The sequence below is a fragment of the Oncorhynchus masou genome, chromosome 28 (genome assembly GCF_036934945.1).
Source record: "Oncorhynchus masou masou isolate Uvic2021 chromosome 28, UVic_Omas_1.1, whole genome shotgun sequence".
Lineage (NCBI taxonomy): Eukaryota > Metazoa > Chordata > Actinopteri > Salmoniformes > Salmonidae > Oncorhynchus > Oncorhynchus masou.
The window spans coordinates 13,914,286-13,932,336 of record NC_088239.1 but is presented as its reverse complement, the minus strand read 5'-3'; the positions used below and the strand labels follow the sequence as shown (position 1 = coordinate 13,932,336).

General features: G+C 42.3%; 1 protein-coding gene across 3 annotated transcripts in view; it reads right to left on the bottom strand.

The window, feature by feature from the left end:
* Positions 1-3,513: 3,513 nt before the first annotated feature.
* Positions 3,514-18,051, bottom strand: part of LOC135517198 (diamine acetyltransferase 1-like) — a 40,964-nt gene continuing 26,426 nt past the window's right edge. For all 3 annotated transcript variants that reach the window (XM_064941289.1, XM_064941288.1, XM_064941287.1), the window contains exons 2-6: positions 15,424-15,475; positions 15,244-15,327; positions 11,702-11,803; positions 11,562-11,602; positions 3,514-6,301 (exon numbers count right to left, since the gene is read on the bottom strand). In XM_064941289.1, the coding sequence (XP_064797361.1) occupies positions 6,125-6,301; positions 11,562-11,602; positions 11,702-11,803; positions 15,244-15,327; positions 15,424-15,454 (435 nt within the window). In that variant the 5' untranslated portion in view covers positions 15,455-15,475 and the 3' untranslated portion in view covers positions 3,514-6,124. The remainder of the gene's footprint in view (positions 6,302-11,561; positions 11,603-11,701; positions 11,804-15,243; positions 15,328-15,423; positions 15,476-18,051) is intronic.

Genomic DNA, 18,051 nt, shown 5'->3' with positions numbered 1-18,051 from the left:
ACGCCTGCGTGTAACTAACATGTTGTCATACCAACGCCTGCGTGTTAATTAACCATAAATGTTAGAAATGTACAGTTTTTACCATGCAAGCAGACATTCCGAAGTAGCCGCCTTGAGCTATAGTATGGCCGTACGGCTTCTGTATTTCCTGTTATCGCCAATTGCCTAGAAAATAGTATCTCCAATCTATAGGTAATGCGTCTTTCCCTTAACACCCCATGGCATGGTATGCTATTTTATCTCGCTGTATACAGATTTAAATGTTGTTAGCCAAACACGGACTGTGTTAACAGTTCCCAGTAACCTACATCGGACAACCAATAACAGTTGTGTCCATGGCTTTCTGTCGAATAGAGGAGTTCATAGGCTTTCCGTGAGGGTCTTCCTCAATCAAGTAGAAATGTAAAATGGTTAAGTTTAGTGTTAGTTTAGGGTAAAGATGTCCCAAGGAATCCGGATAGCAGTGACCGTTCATAGAGTGAGAGACGGACACGGTATTTGAGAGCTCAGCCGCGACACAGAAATTCATATGAAATTCATAAAATATATATGTACAAGCGACAGACGCAATTTTCGAGAGTATCTGCCCCGGACAGTTTCCTAGAGACGATGAAAATAATTATCAAGATGTCCTTGATCCGATTGAGTAGTTAGTATGCTATATTTAAGTTGTGATATAGTTAGGAATTTTTTAAGCCAACGGTATTGAAAAGGAACATTTGGTTAATTTGAAAATATTTTTTGTTTATAACGAGTTGATAACGTATTGTCGAAAGCACGTAGGCAATATTATTTACATACTGTGTCGATAGGGGAGTAGGCTAGTGTACAATAACGTAATTTAATGTGCTAGTATTATTTATTTAATGGATTAATTAAATTATAACGTGGTGCTATAGGATATATACATGTAGCGGGTTTCTTATGTACCAAAGGAGAACCAAGAAATGAAGAGCGACACCACGGCTGTCTTTTAGGCTTTTATGTTGATCTGCAATAGTATTGTGAAAAGACAGGACAGGAACACAGTCTCCAATGTACCATCTGACAAGTTGTTCTTTCTCTCTGTGTTTTCTCGGACTCACACAATCACACTCATACATAAAGCCATAATGTATAAAATAATAACCAGTCCTTAATACAAAGAATGTATAATCTTAATTATTCGACAATAGAACCATACCTGCAATAGTATTGTGAAAAGACAGGACAGGAACACATCAGTCTCCAATGCACCATCTGACAAGTTGTTCTACCCACATCCTCTCTATTCCACACACCAGAATTCAGGGGGGAAATTAAGTCAAATCATGACATCAGTGATTTTAAGGTCAGAGAAAGATGCCAGAGTTTCTGAATTGGAATGCCAAGTTGGATGACTGTTAAAAACAAGAACCAAAAATCCCAGTCTGAGTTTATTTTGTTTGGAGTTCCCAGTTGTCATGAAAGCACCGAAGTCAGAGATTGCCAAGTTCCGAGTTGTTTTGATTGCGCCCCTAGAGACCTAGTGTACTTATCTCTGAATATGGCTAGCTCCTACAAAGAAGTCCTTGTGTCTGTATTGATGTGAGAAATAATCATATCTACACAGTAAAGGTGAATGGCTGCAATAACAACTAGGCTAATTTTTTTTGCATCGAGGTAATAGGCCTATTTTAGCTAAATCGAAAAATGAAATTGACTAGATTACTCTGGCAATTAAAAATATTTGACAAAATCATGATGTTTGTAAGGTGTTTATAGTGAGATATTTAATAAACTAAACAGACAAACTTGCACGTGACTCATAACACATGTAGTCGTTAAGGCATCCACGGTAAGATCTTTCATAACCTTAGAAGCAAACTGACGTGAGGTGGTCGATGCCACATTACACGATGTGAACACTACATGTACATGACGTGTACACGTCGGCAGTTTGATGCCTTAGAAAAAAAACTTGTTTCCATTGACAGTTCACGTTAATTCATGGCGGTATTTTATGGCACTTGTCATTCCCCATAGCAGTGTCACTGCTCAATATGGTAGCTGCGTGAGTGGGAGAGAGATGCCCGTGTGCTTCGCGGTTTACCGGATCGTTTTTCTGCAGTTTTATTGGAGATCACTCGCGACCCACACGCTGCAGCGCTGTCGTTCAGCAGCAGATGATGCGCTGTCAGCCACTGACGTGACATTCTCACCGCTGTCAGCACATGGACTCAAGCTAATCACAAGTTCTGATTCAGCTCATAAACTCATCGCTCTCTCTCTTGGTTTCATATAAACTTTGAGAGATAACGAGGAGAGACCACAATGTGTTTTGTGCGGGGATGTGCTTAGTAATTATTCTCTCAAAACGAACAAATTAAAACGACACGTCCTGACCAAACCTCCACAGCATGACGGTAAACCCAGGGAGTTAAATCAGAACACCTACACACTGGGTTGGAACAACATATAAATTGCCCAAAGTTTAATTACTGCCCGTCAGGCAGCAAAGGATAAATAGCTCATTTGTCCAGGGATATAAACAAGAGTTATTTGACCTGAAATGCACAAGGTCTACTCCACCAATTAATCCACACATAAAACGGTCAACCGAATCGTTTCTAGTCATCTTTCCTCCTTCCAGGATTTTTCTTCTCTTGACTTTATATTGCGATTGGCAACTTTCATAAACTATGTGCATTACAGCCACCGACCCATTTGTTCTTTCAGTCACCCACGTGAGTATAACCAATGAGGAGAGGGTACCTGCTTCCATAAACCAATGAGGAGATTGGAGAGGCAGGACTTGCAGCGCGATCTGCGTCACAAATAGAACTGACTTCTATTTTAGCCCTTGGCAACGCAGACACTAGTTGGTGCTAGCGACCAGTGTGTGTGCAACAATTGAATAAAATAGATTTCTAATTTATTTTGCAGTGCACGCGACGCGAGCGGTGCTTCAACAGTGGAAAAGTCGGCAAGCATTGTTGTAATTGTCTAACAGGTGATGATAAGCAGAAATAAGGGAGTACAGTACTATCGCTAATAGCTAGCTAACGTTAGCCAAAGCAAGTAAGTGAGCTACTGTACTTAGTGCAACCCTAACAGTACAGATGAAGATGAAAAATGATCTGGCCTACTGTACATCTTACTGTAGAAGTTATTGTTGAAAACAAGTCAAGGTTGGAACTGTTGCTGTTAAAATGGAAGTAATTATTTTATTCTGGAATAAGCTGATTGAAGCAAGATGCTTTTTGAGGCAAACACTCACACAGTTCTGGGTTGATCATCAACAGCAGGAAGTGGCCTCCTGCCTGACTGAGAAAGCAGTACATGTTCTGATCCAGTTTGGTACCACATACAGTGGGGAGAACAAGTATTTGATACACTGCTGATTTTGCAGGTTTTCCTACTTACAAAGCATGTAGAGGTCTGTAATCTTTTATCATAGGTACACTTCAACTGTGAGAGACGGAATCTAAAACAAAAATCCAGAAAATCCCATTGTATGATTTTTAAGTAATTTATTTGCATTTTATTGCATGACATAAGTATTTGATACATCAGAAAAGCAGAAGTTAATATTTGGTACAGAAACCTTTGTTTGCAATTAGAGAGATCATACATTTCCTGTAGTTCTTGACCAGGTTTGCACACACACTGCAGCAGGGATTTTGGCCCACTCCTCCATCCAGACCTTCTCCAGATCCTTCAGGTTTCGGGACTTTCAGCTTCCTCCAAAGATTTTCTATTGGGTTCAGGTCTGGAGACGGTCTCGGTCACTCCAGGACCTTGAGATGCTTCTTACGGAGCCATTCCTTAGTTTCCCTGGCTGTGTGTTTCGGGTCGTTGTCATGCTGGAAGACCCAGCCATGACCCATCTTCAATGCTCTTACTGATGCTCAACGCTCTTACTCAGGGAGGTGACAAAGAACCCGATGGTCACTCTTGACAGGCCAACAGAATTCCTCTGTGGAGATGGGAGAACCTTCCAGAAGGACAACCATCTCTGCAGCACTCCACCAATCTTGCCTTTATGGTAGAGTGGCCAGACAGAAGCCACTTCTCAGTAAAATGCTCATGACAGCCCACTTGGAGTTTATTTTGCCTTTATTTAACTAGGCAAGTCAGTTAAGAACAAATTCTTATTTTCAATGACTGCCTAGGAACAGTGGGTTAACTGCCTGTTCAGTGGCAGAACGACAGATTTGTACCTTGTCAGCTCGAGGATTTGAACTTCCAACCTTCCGGTTACAAGTCCACCGCTCTAACCACTAGGCTACCCTGCCTAGTGTCTTAAAGTAATGATGGACTGTCATTTCTCTGTCCTTAGTTGAGCTGTTCTTGCCATAATATGGACTGGCAAAAGACCATCTTCTGTATACCACCCCTACCTTGACACAGCACAACTGATTGGCTCAAACGCATTAAGAAGTAATTGAAATACATTGCAGGTGACTACCTCTGAGCTGGTTGAGAGAATTCCAATAGTGTGCAAAGATGTCATCATCATTCACTATTATTGTAGAAAATAGTAAAAATAAAGAAACCCTGGAAAGAGTAGGTGTGTCCAAACTTGACTGGTAGTGTGTGTATATATATATTTTTTTTTTAAATACATTTAACCATAGAAAAACATATGGAAAGTTACTATTTGGCCTGGTCCCACATCTTGACGTGCTTTAGCCAACTCCTCGACCAACACTTACTGTGGGATAGGCAAGTTGGTACAGAGGTGGGGGTGTCTCTGGGTGTAACTTGACCCTTGACCTTGACCATTATGCGGTGGTGGTTGTGATTCACTGGGGTCATGATTATGTGTCTATTTGTACAACAGAGTGATGAACACCTGTGTGTGCTAGAATAGAAGGTTACCAAGGTTCTTCTGTAAATCTCCTTGGTGTGTCTTTAAATAAATGCCAATGGTTAGTCAGTAACGGGGCACCGTTTAGAGCTCTGGACATAAACAAGTCAGTTTCGAAGTTCAGCGAGGCTCATGGGAGTCTAGAATGAAAATATTATGGCCTGTCTGGGGATAAAGGATGCTGTCTCTTCTCCCCTATACTCTCCACACTTCCTAGAACACAGAGGATCTGTCTCTGCCTGGGCAAGGGGGAGGAGAGGACAGGAGACACTGTTTTTAATATTCTCTAAACTCTACTGGGCCACTACAGGGTTGGATTCTGGATGTGTTTGTTGTTTAGGCATTGCTGCAGTGAATGTTCAAAATACAGTCAGTGAACACCAGACATCCCACTGATATGCATTTCTACGTCCCTGGTTTCTGCTAGATCTGACTAAGATGTGTGTGTGTCTGAGCATTAGATACTGTGACAGTTTGGCACCTTTCCAAGGTCAGTGCAGTAACTGTGTTCCACTCCTCTGCTCTCCATAGACTGTTATAACAGACCACACATCCCCCTTCCACAAAGAGAAGGTATGACAGAGGGGACAAGAGAGATGGAGGAGAAAGAGGACAAGGCTGTTATTTAAGTTTCTTGATGATGTCACCATTCTGAAATTACTCCCACGAGAGACGGAGGATGACGGGGAGGGAGGGCATATGGAGTGATGCATGTTCTGTAAAGCCCTCCCCTTCCACACTATCATGACCCATAACATCTGACCCCTGACCTAAGCCTACCTTAATGGGGGGCCAGGGATTTCATTGTAAAGCAATGAACTCACCCCACTTCCCTCCTAGCCCCACAGAAATCAGTCACCATAGAACATAATAACCACCAACATAAACACAATCAAACTACAGGGAAAAATAATTTAAAAAATCACTATTATAGAATAGTAAAATATATTGGTCAATAAATGAAACAGAGAACACTAGGAATCCTAAGGTGTGTTGATTAGCAGAACTGAGAAAACACTAGGAATCCTAAGGTGTGTTGATTAAAAACTACAACTACTAAAACGATGGCTTCAGATAAAATACGTGACCTAAATGAGTGACGAGATTGAGAAAGTTGGTGCACACACATTTAATTCCCCTTTTAATAATAATAATAATAATAATAATAATAATAATCTACTGTCAGAAGTCACACCCCCCACCTCTGAAGTGAAAGACAAGCAAATAATTAAGTAATATAAATTGACCAAGTCTGTCACTCTTGTCCATCTTTCTATGTGTCTTGGGGCCAGCTCATTCTTTGAAGCCGGAGGACATCTTGAAGAGGGAGCTCTTGTTGATCTTGAAGAGTCTCCATCCCTCATCCAGAGTGAGGTCGGCCGCCCCGCGACGCTTGTAGAACTCTATTGACTCCTGGTTATCCTTGGCGACGACAAAGTGCATGCTGTTGCAGCGAGTCTCGAATGCCATCTGAGGGGGAGAGAGGAAGGGAGAGCAGGTGTTGGCACACATAAACCCAAAAGTGTTTGATGGGGTTGAGGTCAGGGTTCTGTGCAGGCCAGTCAAGTTCTTCCACACCAATCTTCACAAACCATTTCTGTATGGATCTCGCATTGTGCACGGGGGGGCATTGTCTTGCTTAAACAAGAGAAGGCCTTCCCCAAACTGTTGCCACAAAGTTGGAATCAGAATCGTCTAGAATGTCATTGTATGCTGTGTTGTTGATTTCCCATCACTGGAACTAAGGGGCCTAGCCTGAACCATGAAAAACAACCCCAGACCCTTATTCCTCTTCCACCAAACTTTACAGTTGGGACTATGCATTGGGGCAGGTAGCGTCCTCTTGGCACCCGTCTAAGCCAAATTTGTCCGTAGGCCTGGCAGATGGTGAAGTGTGATTCATCACTCACTTTCCTATCCAAGATGGCATAGCAGTTCAGACGTCTTTTGTCCTCTTCTTGTTGTGTCCCATATATATATATATATATAAAATATGGATTTTTTTCCACATACATTTTTTTAATTTTCCATAAACTCATCTTCAAAACACTCTCCTGCAATCCGCCTCACCAATTTATATTTATAAAAAAGTATTATTTACCACAAATCTGTAATCCTCCAAGAAGCTAACCAGAAACTCCAAGAAGCTAGCCAGGAGCTAGCCAGAAGCTAATCCAGAAGCTAATTAGCTTCTTTACTGGCAAATCGTTAGTATTCAGCTAACCACGGTTTGTGGTCTGCAGCGATCCTTTAGCTCGAAACTCTATCGCCAGTTTTGTACGGCTCGGAACGGAACATACCGGACCAATTTCTCTCCATGTCCCTGGATTTCAACCGCTAACTCTGGACATTCATACCTGGATCTCACAGCTAGCTAGCTGCTATCCGTGTGACTCTTGGCTTTCGTCGATTCCGGAGCAAACATCAATTATTCCGGAGCTAGTCAGCTGAAGAGTTCCATCAATCACTCCTGGGCTGCAGTCACCTATCCGGACCCGTTTTACTGCCTACGCGGAGCCCCACCGGGCCTTCACAACTGGACTGCCGACGTTATCTACCCTAAGGAGTTATCCGGCTGGCTCCTCCGTCGCGACGTTACCTGAACGCCCATCTGCGGCCTGCTAACCGTTAGCTGTCTGAATAGACAATTGGACAATTTATTTATTTATTTTTATTATCATTATTATTATTATTATTATTATATATATTTTTTTTTCTTGGGTCTCTATAACTATATCTATTGTTTTTATTTTTGTTGTTGTTGTGTGATTTGGATTAATCCCCTCTACCACACGGAACCCCACTAATCTACTGACGGAACGCAGGAGGTGGCTAATAACAGACCTCCATCCTATGCTAGCTTGCTACCGATGGCCTGGCTAGCTGTCTAAATCATCGTGACCCCCAACCAACCACTCCACTCACCGGACCCCCTTTGATCACTCGACTAAGCATGCCTCTCAATGTCAATATGCCTTGTCCATTGCTGTTCTGGTTGGCTTATTTCACTGTAGAGCCTCTAGTCCTGCTCACTATACCTTATCCAACCTATTAGTTCCACCACCCACACATGCAATGACATCTCCTGGTTTCAATGATGTTTCTAGAGACAATATCTCTCTCTTCATCACTCAATACCTAGGTTTACCTCCACTGTATTCACATCCTACCATACCTTTGCCTGTACATTATACCGTGATGCTATTTTATCGCCCCCAGAAACCTCCTTTTACTCTCTGTTCCAGACGTTCTAGATGACCAATTCTTATTGCCAACCCGGATGTTCTAGCTGTGTCTGAATCCTGGCTTAGGAAGACTTCCAAAAATTATGTAGTTTGGATTTAAAATTTCAACATTTTCAGACAAGATAGAACTGCCAAAGGGGGCGGTGTTGCAATCTACTGCAAAAATAGCCTGCAGAGTTCTGTCCTACTATCCAGGTCTGTACCCAAACAATTTGAACTTCTACTTTTAAAAATCCACCTCTCTAAAAACAAGTCTCACCGTTGCCGCCTGCTATAGACCACCCTCTGCCCCCAGCTGTGCTCTGGACACCACATGTGAACTGATTGCCCCCCATCCATCTTCAGAGCTCGTGCTGCTAGGCGACCTAAACTGGAACATGCTTAACACCCCAGCCATCCTACAATCTAAACTTGATGCCCTCAATCTCACACAAATTATCAATGAACCTACCAGGTAGCTCCCCAAAGCCTTAAACACGGGCACCCTCATAGATATCATCCTAACCAACTTGCCCTCTAAATACACCTCTGCTGTCTTCAAACAAGATCTCAGCGATCACTGCCTCATTGCCTGCATCCGTAATGGGTCAGCGGTCAAACGACCTCCACTCATCACTGTAAAACGCTCCCTGAAACACTTCAGCGAGCAGGCCTTTCTAATCGACCTGGCCGGGGTATCCTGGAAGGATATTGCTCTCATCCCGTCAGTAGAGGATGCCTGGATATTTTTTTTAAATGCCTTCCTAACCATCTTAAATAAACATGCCCCATTCAAGAAATTTAGAACCAGGAACAGATATAGCCCTTGGTTCTCCCCAGACCTGACTACCCTTAACCAACACAAAACATCCTATGGCGTTCTGCATTAGCATCGAACAGCCCCCATGATATGCAGCTGTTCAGGGAAGCTAGAAACCATTATACACAGGCAGTTAGAAAAGCCAAGGCTAGCTTTTTCAAGCAGAAATTTGCTTCCTGCAACACTAACTCAAAAAAGTTCTGGGACACGAAAGTCCATGGAGAATAAGAACACCTCCTGCCAGCTGCCCACTGCACTGAAGATAGGAAACACTGTCACCACTGATAAATCCACCATAATTGAGAATTTCAAGAAGCATTTTTCTACAGCTGGCCATGCTTTCCACCTGGCTACTCCTACCCCGGTCAACAGCACTGCACCCCCCACAGCAACTCGCCCAAGCCTTCCCCATTTCTCCTTCTCCCAAATCCGTTCAGCTGATGTTCTGAATGAGCTGCAAAATCTGGACCCCTACAAATCAGCCGGGCTAGACAATCTGGACCCTTTCTTTCTAAAATTATCTGCCGAAATTGTTGCCACCCCTATTACTAGCCTGTTCAACCTCTTTCGTGTCGTCTGAGATTCCCAAAGATTGGAAAGCAGCTGCGGCCATCCCCCTCTTCAAAGGGGGGGGACACTCTTGACCCAAACTGCTACAGACCTATATCTATCCTACCATGCCTTTCTAAGGTCTTCGAAAGCCAAGTCAACAAAACAGATTACCGACCATTTCTAATCTCACCATACCTTCTCTGCTATGCAATCTGGTTTCAGAGCTGGTCATGGGTGCTCCTCAGCCACGCTCAAGGTCCTAAACGATATCTTAACCGCCATCGATAAGAAACATTACTGTGCAGCCGTATTCATTGATCTGGCCAAGGCTTTCGACTGTGTCAATCACCACATCCTCATCAGCAGACTCGACAGCCTTGGTTTGTCAAATGATTGCCTCGCCTGGTTCACCAACTACTTCTCTGATAGAGTTCAGTGTGTCAAATCGGAGGGTCTGCTGTCCGGACCTCCTACCAATCCTCGACTTTGGCGATGTCATTTACAAAATAGCCTCAAATACCCTACTCAACAAATTGGATGCAGTCTATCACAGTGCAATCCGTTTTGTCACCAAAGCCCCATATACTACCCACCATTGCGACCTGTACGCTCTCGTTGGCTGGCCCTCGCTTCATACTCGTCGCCAAACCCACTGGCTCCATGTCATCTACAAGACCCTACTAGGTAAAGTCCCCCCTTATCTCAGCTCACTGGTCATCACAGCATCTCCCACCTGTAGCACACGCTCCAGCAGGTATATCTCTCTAGTCACCCCCAAAACCAATTCTTTCTTTGGCCGCCTCTCCTTCCAGTTCTCTGCTGCCAATGACTGGAACAAACTACAAAACTCTCTGAAAGTGTTTCCAGTTATCTCCCTCACTAGCTTTAAGCACCAACTGTCAGAGCAGCTCACAGATTACTGCACCTGTACATAGCCCGCCTATAATTTAGCCTAAACAACTACCTCTTTCCCTACTGTATTTAATTTATTTATTTTGCTCCTTTGCACCCCATTATTTTTAATTTGCACATTCTTCCATTGCAAATCTACCATTCCAGTGTTTTACTTGCTATATTGTATTTACTTTGCCACCATGGCCTTTTTTTGCCTTTACCTCCCTTATTTCACCTCATTTGCTCACATCGTATATAGACTTGTTTATACTGTATTATTGACTGTATGTTTGTTTTACTCCATGAGTAACTCTGTTGTTGTTTGTGTCGAACTGCTTTGCTTTATCTTGGCCAGGTCGCAATTGTAAATGAGAACTTGTTCTCAACTTGCCTACCTGGTTAAATAAAGGTGAAATAAAAAATAAATAAAACTCCAGAGAATACGATTCCATTGCTCCAGAGTCCAATGGTGGTGAGGTTTACACCACTCCAGCTGAAGCTTGGCATTGGGCATGGTGATCTTAGGCTTGTGTGCGGCTGCTCGGCCATGGAAACCTATTTCACGAAGCTCCTGACGAACAGATCTTGTGCGGATGTTGCTTCCAGAAGCAGTTTGGAACTCAGTAGTGAATGTTGCAACCAAGGACAGACGATTTCAGCATTCGGCAGTCCTGTTCTGTGAGTGTGTGGCCTACCACTTCGCAGTTGAGCCGTTGTTGCTCCGAGACCTTTCCACATTACAATAACAGCACTTACAGTTGACCAGGGCAGCTCTAGCAGGGTAGACATTTGGAAAGGTGGCATCCTATGACTCTGCCACGTTGAAAGTCACACAGCTTTTCAGTAAGGCCATTCTACTGCCAATGTTTGTCTGTGGAGATTGCATGGCTGTGTGCTCGGTTTTAAACACCTGTCAGCAACAGGTGTGGCTGAAATAGCCGAATCAACTAATTTGAAGGGGGTTTACACATACCCGTTTTACATATAGTGTACATGTTCTCTTTTCCCAACGCACATTCATTGATTATTTCAAAAGCAATAACCAAACAAAACACACCGAAGAACAGAATCAACGGTATGTACAAAAAAAATCATAACTCACTGAAATGGGCTCAAAATGGGATTCTGTTAGAGGCATTGACCTACAACAGGATTCTGGCCAGAGCCATGTAACAACTGACTGACAGCTACCATCAAGTTTTTACTATGTTTACAGGGTCATAACTCCAAAATTACTCACGTCACTGAGGAGCTTGAGGATCTCTGAGCCAATACCGATCTCTGGTGGAAGGATGACAGAGAAGGAGAGATTATGGTTACTGGTCAGGTCAGAGGAAAGAGAGCGACAGAATAGGAGGGGAAAATAGTTACATTGCTTACTCCTGTACTGTTCCATGACAAAGAAGTCTTCCAGGTAAAGCAGCTTGCCGATCCAGGGGTCATAGGTGAAGTAGTACATGGCAAACCCAATCACCACAGGACCTGGACACACAGAAGTAAACCCACATGATTGTAGCTGGAAACGGCAGATTTTTAATGGAATATCTACATAGGAGTACAGAGGCCCATCATTACAACCATCACTCCGTGTTCCAATGGCACGTTGTGTTCGCTAATCCAAGTTTATCATTTTAAAAAAGGCTACTGGATCATTAGAAAACCCTTTTGCAATTATGTTAGCACAGCTGAAAATTGTTGTGCTAATTAAAGAAGCACTAAAACGGGTCTTCTTTAGACTAGTTGAGTATCTGGAGCGTTTGTGGGTTTGATTGCAGGCTCAAAATGGCCAGAAACAAATAACTTTCTTCTGAAACTCGTCAGTCTATTCTTGTTCTGAGAAATTATGGCTATTCCATGTGAGAAATTGCCAAGAAACTGTCATTATGGGGTATTGTGTGCAGATTGGTGAGGGGAAAAAGTTAGTTTAATAGTTTAATCCATTTTAGAATAAGTGGAAAAAGTCAAGGAGAATGAATCCTTTCCGAATGCACTGTAACTGTTGTAAGGAAAAAGGTGTCTCTGTATCGAGTAAGGGCAGTACACACTGGGCTAACAGTAAGGGCAGTACACACTGGGCTAACAGTAAGGGCAGTACACACTGGGCTAACAGTAAGGGCAGTACAAACTGGGCTAACAGTAAGGGCAGTACAAACTGGGCTAACAGTAAGGACAGTACAAACTGGGCTAACAGTAAGGACAGTACACACTGGGCTAACAGTAAGGGCAGTACACACTGGGCTAACAGTAAGGGCAGTACACACTGGGCTAACAGTAAGGGCAGTACACACTGGGCTAACAGTAAGGGCAGTACACACTGGGCTAACAGTAAGGGCAGTACAAACTGGGCTAACAGTAAGGACAGTACAAACTGGGCTAACAGTAAGGACAGTACACACTGGGCTAACAGTAAGGGCAGTACACACTGGGCTAACAGTAAAGGGCTAACAGTACACACTGGGCTAACAGTAAGGGCAGTACACACTGGGCTAACAGTAAGGGCAGTACACACTGGGCTAACAGTAAGGGCAGTACACACTGGGCTAACAGTAAGGGCAGTACACACTGGGCTAACAGTAAGGGCAGTACACACTGGGCTAACAGTAAGGACTGTGGCTGTCATGACATCTTGTCAGCTGGTGATTGTCAAGCAAATAACTGGTACTTGACCGTTAATTAACAAACGCATTTAGTATCTCCTGGCTTCCACGCATAGCCTACATGCCACTGATGCTGACCTTAAGAACATCTACATTTGAAAAAGTCTAACAAATCCATGTAATATAGTGTACACCATCACAATACATCTATGGATTTTAGACTGGTCTAAAGAAACATGAAGAAAATGTAGTCTATTTCAAAAGAACAGATTAGCATACACCTTGTCCTTATGTTAGGTCCTGACCTGGGTATGTCATATGGCTGTGGGCTACACTTGTTCATTTCGCAGACAAGATTTGCTTAGAATTCCATAGCATTATTTTATAATTTGAAGAATTCAATTGAACATCGCTGAATAAAATAGAAAATGTTTTCTCAAAGATTTCTGGGGGAGTGCGTATATGCAGCTATTCTGTGTTGAGCTGTTAACAAAAACAGGTATTCCTATATTCCACATTTCATCAGCCTCTCATTGACAGTTTGACAAACACTTGATAATGCCTCGAATTTCCAGGCTGCTTCCACATTCTGTGGCCATAATTCCCCCTAAATACAGCCAAGCCTTTTGCAGCCTGGGGCCGTTGTGCCCTTGGGCTGAATATAATAATTATAATTCCCTTCTCCCGGCTGCGTGCTCCGAAGCACCTCTCACTTACATGGCTCTCTCGGCCTATCACGTGATCGGGTCTTTCTCAGAGACTACAAGTGAAGACACACATCAGGCACACAACTGCGTGCATCCTTATCCAATTCCGAGGCGCACATTGAAGATATAGGAAGAACTATCCACATTTACTTTTAGTCAGCCAGCAAAATGAGTAGGCAAAAAGCACTAGCCTATGTCAATCTACTATCCCCCATAGTACAAACGTTGACCTATTCTGTGTGAGAAAAAAATATTCCAAACATAGCCTGGGACAGTTGTGTAATGCAATGGATCCCAAATGAATACAACCACTAGCATCAAAAAACCTTTACGCAATGAGGCGGACGCAACAGATAAATGTTTAGCTTAAAATGCTATCACCTAATAGTTTATTTCGTTACATTATAAGTGCAGCAATGTGCAGATGGCAGTAGGCTATAAGCACAAATGTTACAAAATTCAATTCTCAAAAGTAACCACAAAATGCAATTATGCATGTATTTATTTTATTATAAAGGTGCATTTTTATGGTGAAAATTCTTCCTCAAGCGCTGCGTATGCATGCCAGATAACTTCTTTACAATGGGTGTAGAGCCTATTATTTGGCTACATTAGTTGGGATACAAACCTTAAACATATGGGCCTTTGAGCTAGGCTACATGAGGTGTGCAACTACAGTAGGATTTGAAAAAGTTGCCCCAAAAAAAGGGATGCACAGTTTATTGCCTTACTGCACACAAGCTGGGCATCATTCACACGTGATAGGCTAATAGTGTCACCTATCAGACTGTTCTTGATTTAATTTAGGCTTTACATACGGTACACTAAATAATGTGTGTGTGAAATTTGTTTGGATTTAGTATGGACCATTATCATGCACCTGTCTTAAAACAGGGGGGGGGGGATGCATGTCATCTATGCACTTAAATAGAGAACGGAGGACGCTTTTCCCATGGTTCATTTTCATGCCAGCCAGGTAGGCTACACTCCTGTTGTACAGAGAAGCAATGCGCTTGATATTAGGGATGTTGAGAAATAAATAGTGGGCATAGCCTATAGAAAGCTGATCTTCCTCTTTTCAGTAGAGGCCATCACTCTGTTCTCACTCAAGTGCATAGCCTATAGAAATGTTGCGCATCATGAACTCATGAGCTCTCATGAAGTGTTTGATTAGACTTTCGATTACATTTGCATTGATGTCAGAATGGTTAGAGGAACAATAGACTACTGAGTACCAGGCAATTAGCAAGTTTGGTCGGCTTCTAATGACCATCAGCAGAATCAGAGCTTTGAGAAGCATAAATACCGTCACATGGAATTTCACTGCCATCATGACTCATGGCTGCAGGTGTGGCGGTAATATGGTCACCGTAACATCCCTAATTACAGGTTTGATTTATGTTTGGCATAGGGTCAGTAGCTAAACACCAGGGATCCCCATGAGGCAGACACGTTCTTCTATGCTTAGGAGAGGCACCGTTTCAGTCAAGCCCATCAGATATAGTTTGCTATAATACAATACCGGTCTGTCACACTCAACACATCCATCCAATCCTCTGAGATGGACAGGTGTGATCCAGGGAATAGACAAGATCATTTGATATACAAAATCTCTTACCGTTGTTGCTCTGCGGCTCACTGGGGACTTCTGCCATGATGCAGTGGTATAATGGGTTGTCCCCGAATCCGTCCTCGAGCAGATCTGTTTTTACAACGTTAGAAATGACTTATAATCTATGCACAGCAGTCAATCACACGGTGACCAAGACAGAAATGCTTTAGTTTCATTCAGACTCACCTTCCTCAGTCAGTTTCACATGGTTTTCCATTTCTTCATATTTAGCCAGGTCCTGGCCAGAAGAAACATTTCAGATTCAAAACCAAGAACAGCGAGTCAATAGGGAAAGTTTATAATTCACTGAGATACGTGACGGTCAACGAAGAGAACAGCATTTAACTTTATAAAAAACAATCAAATGGAGGAAACCGGGCCTGTTGCCAACGTAATAAACACAAAAAGGTACAAAATTACAGCGCTAACTGTGATAGACGGATATCCAGCGAAAATTGTCTGTTTTTAAACACCTTCAAGACAAGTTTGCAGAGTTGATCTCTGAATGCAGATAGGATGAGCACATTTAAAATACCCAAATGGGGGACAACAGGCAGGATTTTCCCTGGTCATTGTAACCACCACCCGTAGGGCAATGCAAATAAACCACATTTCTCCATTTGTACCGACATATTGAATATCATTATTGAATATGCATAAAATTCATCCTCCAAATTGCAACATCTGCCTTTTGTCTCAATGTTATTTTTAATATCTGCAAACACTAAGTTAGGCTTACCCAACTTCAAAATAGTCTATGGCATCATCACTGTCAATCGTGAATGATAATTACTCAGGTTTCACCAGTGAAATATTCAAACTGTGTCCGCATGGTCTCAATCAGTTTAAATTGGAATATGCATTTAGATTTTCTTGAATTGCTGTTTCATAAGCAAAATTAGAGGATATGGTGTTAAACTACACAGAACAAAAATATAAAACGTGTTGGTTCCATGATTCATGAGCTGAAATAAACGGTCCCAGAAATGTTCCATACGCACAAGCTTATAACGACAATATATGGAAACGTCTGCTCTACCCAAATTTACAACTATCTAATTGCAGCATTAACGCAAAAATGGACGAGGCAAGTGGAAGGGGGAAAGTAAGGAACTTGTCTGTCGGTCCTGAATTAAAGACCAAAATTGGTTTAAGAAACTTGTGATAAATGAAACTGGTATACCTTTTCATTTAAAAGACCTAAAAATTGACAGCTGTGCCATATAGATTGCAAAATCGTTGAAGAGATTTTTGATATACTGATTCTATAGCACATGGTTTATGAACTGATACACAAAACGACGTCAGATTCAAAACAGTTTCAGTGTAAGCTATTATATAAAATTCTTGCAAACAATATAATGTTATATTCTGTATATGGAGGACACAGCAATCCCAGCTCCGCGGATTTTTCTGCGAAGAGAATCATTAGATCATTTGCTTAGCTTGTTTTTGGTCGCAGGTTCAGGAATGGCTGAAGATTTGCAACATTTACCTGGAGCCAACTCTGCAAATAGCACTATTGGGTGATTTGAAGTACTAGTCAATCGAGCAATAATATAAACTTAAGCAAAAATGTTTCTTTATTTTACAATCTTTAGAAACTATGACATTGGAAAGGTTCAGAACTTTTGTGAAACATCACAGCACAGTTGAAAAATACACTACCGGTCAAAAGTTTCAGAACACCTACTATTAAATGGTTTCTTTCTTTTTACTATTTTCTACATTGTAGAATAAGAGTGAAGACATCAAAACAATGAAATAAAACACATGGAATCATGTAGTAACCAAAGTGTGAAACAAATCAAAATATTTTATATTTGAGATTCTTCAAATAGCCACCCTTTGCCTTGATGACAGCTTTGCACACTCTTGGCATTCTCTCAACCAGCTTTTACCTGGAATGCTTTTCCAACAGTCTTGAAGGAGTTCCCACATGTGCTTAGCATTTGTTCGCTGCTTTTCCTTCACTCTGCGGTCCGACTCATCCTAAACCATCTCAATTTGGTTGAGGTAAGGGGATTGTGGAAACAAAGTCATCACACAGTCTACTCTGCTGCACTCCATCACTCTCCTTGGTAAAATAGCCCTTACACAGCCTGGAGGTGTGTTATGTCATTGTCCTGTTGAAAAACAAATTATGGTTGGACTAAGCTGCTGGGGTGGTAGGAAGAGCGTTGGGCCAGTAACCAAAGGTTGCTGGATTGAATCCCTGAGCTGACAAGGTAAATATCTGTCGTTCTGCCCCTGAACAAGGCAGTGAACCCACTGTTCCCAGAATGCTGTGATAGCCATGCTGGTTAAGTGTGCCTTGAGTTCTAAATAAATCAGACAGTGTCACCAGCAAAGCACCATAACACCCCCCTCCATGCTTTACAATGGGGAAATACACATTCAGAGATAATCCGTTCACCCACACCGCGTCTCACAAAGACACGGCGATTGGAACAAAAATCTCCAATTTGGACTAAAGACCAACGGACACTTTTTCACCGGTCTAATGTCCATTTCTGGTGTTTCTTGGCCCAAGCAAGTCTCTTCTTCTTATTGGTGTCCTTTAGTTGTTTTGCAGCAATTCGACCATGAAGGCCTGATTCACAGTCTACTCTGAACAGTTGATGTTGAGATGTGTCTTAACGCTGAAGCAATCATTTGGGTTGCAATTTCTGAAGCTGGTAACGAATGAACATATCCTCTGCAGCAGAGGTAACTCTGGGTTTTCCTTTCCTGTGGAGGTCCTCATGAGAGACAGTTTCTTCATAGTGCTTGATGGTTTTTGCGACTGCACATGAAGAAACTTTAAAAGTTCAT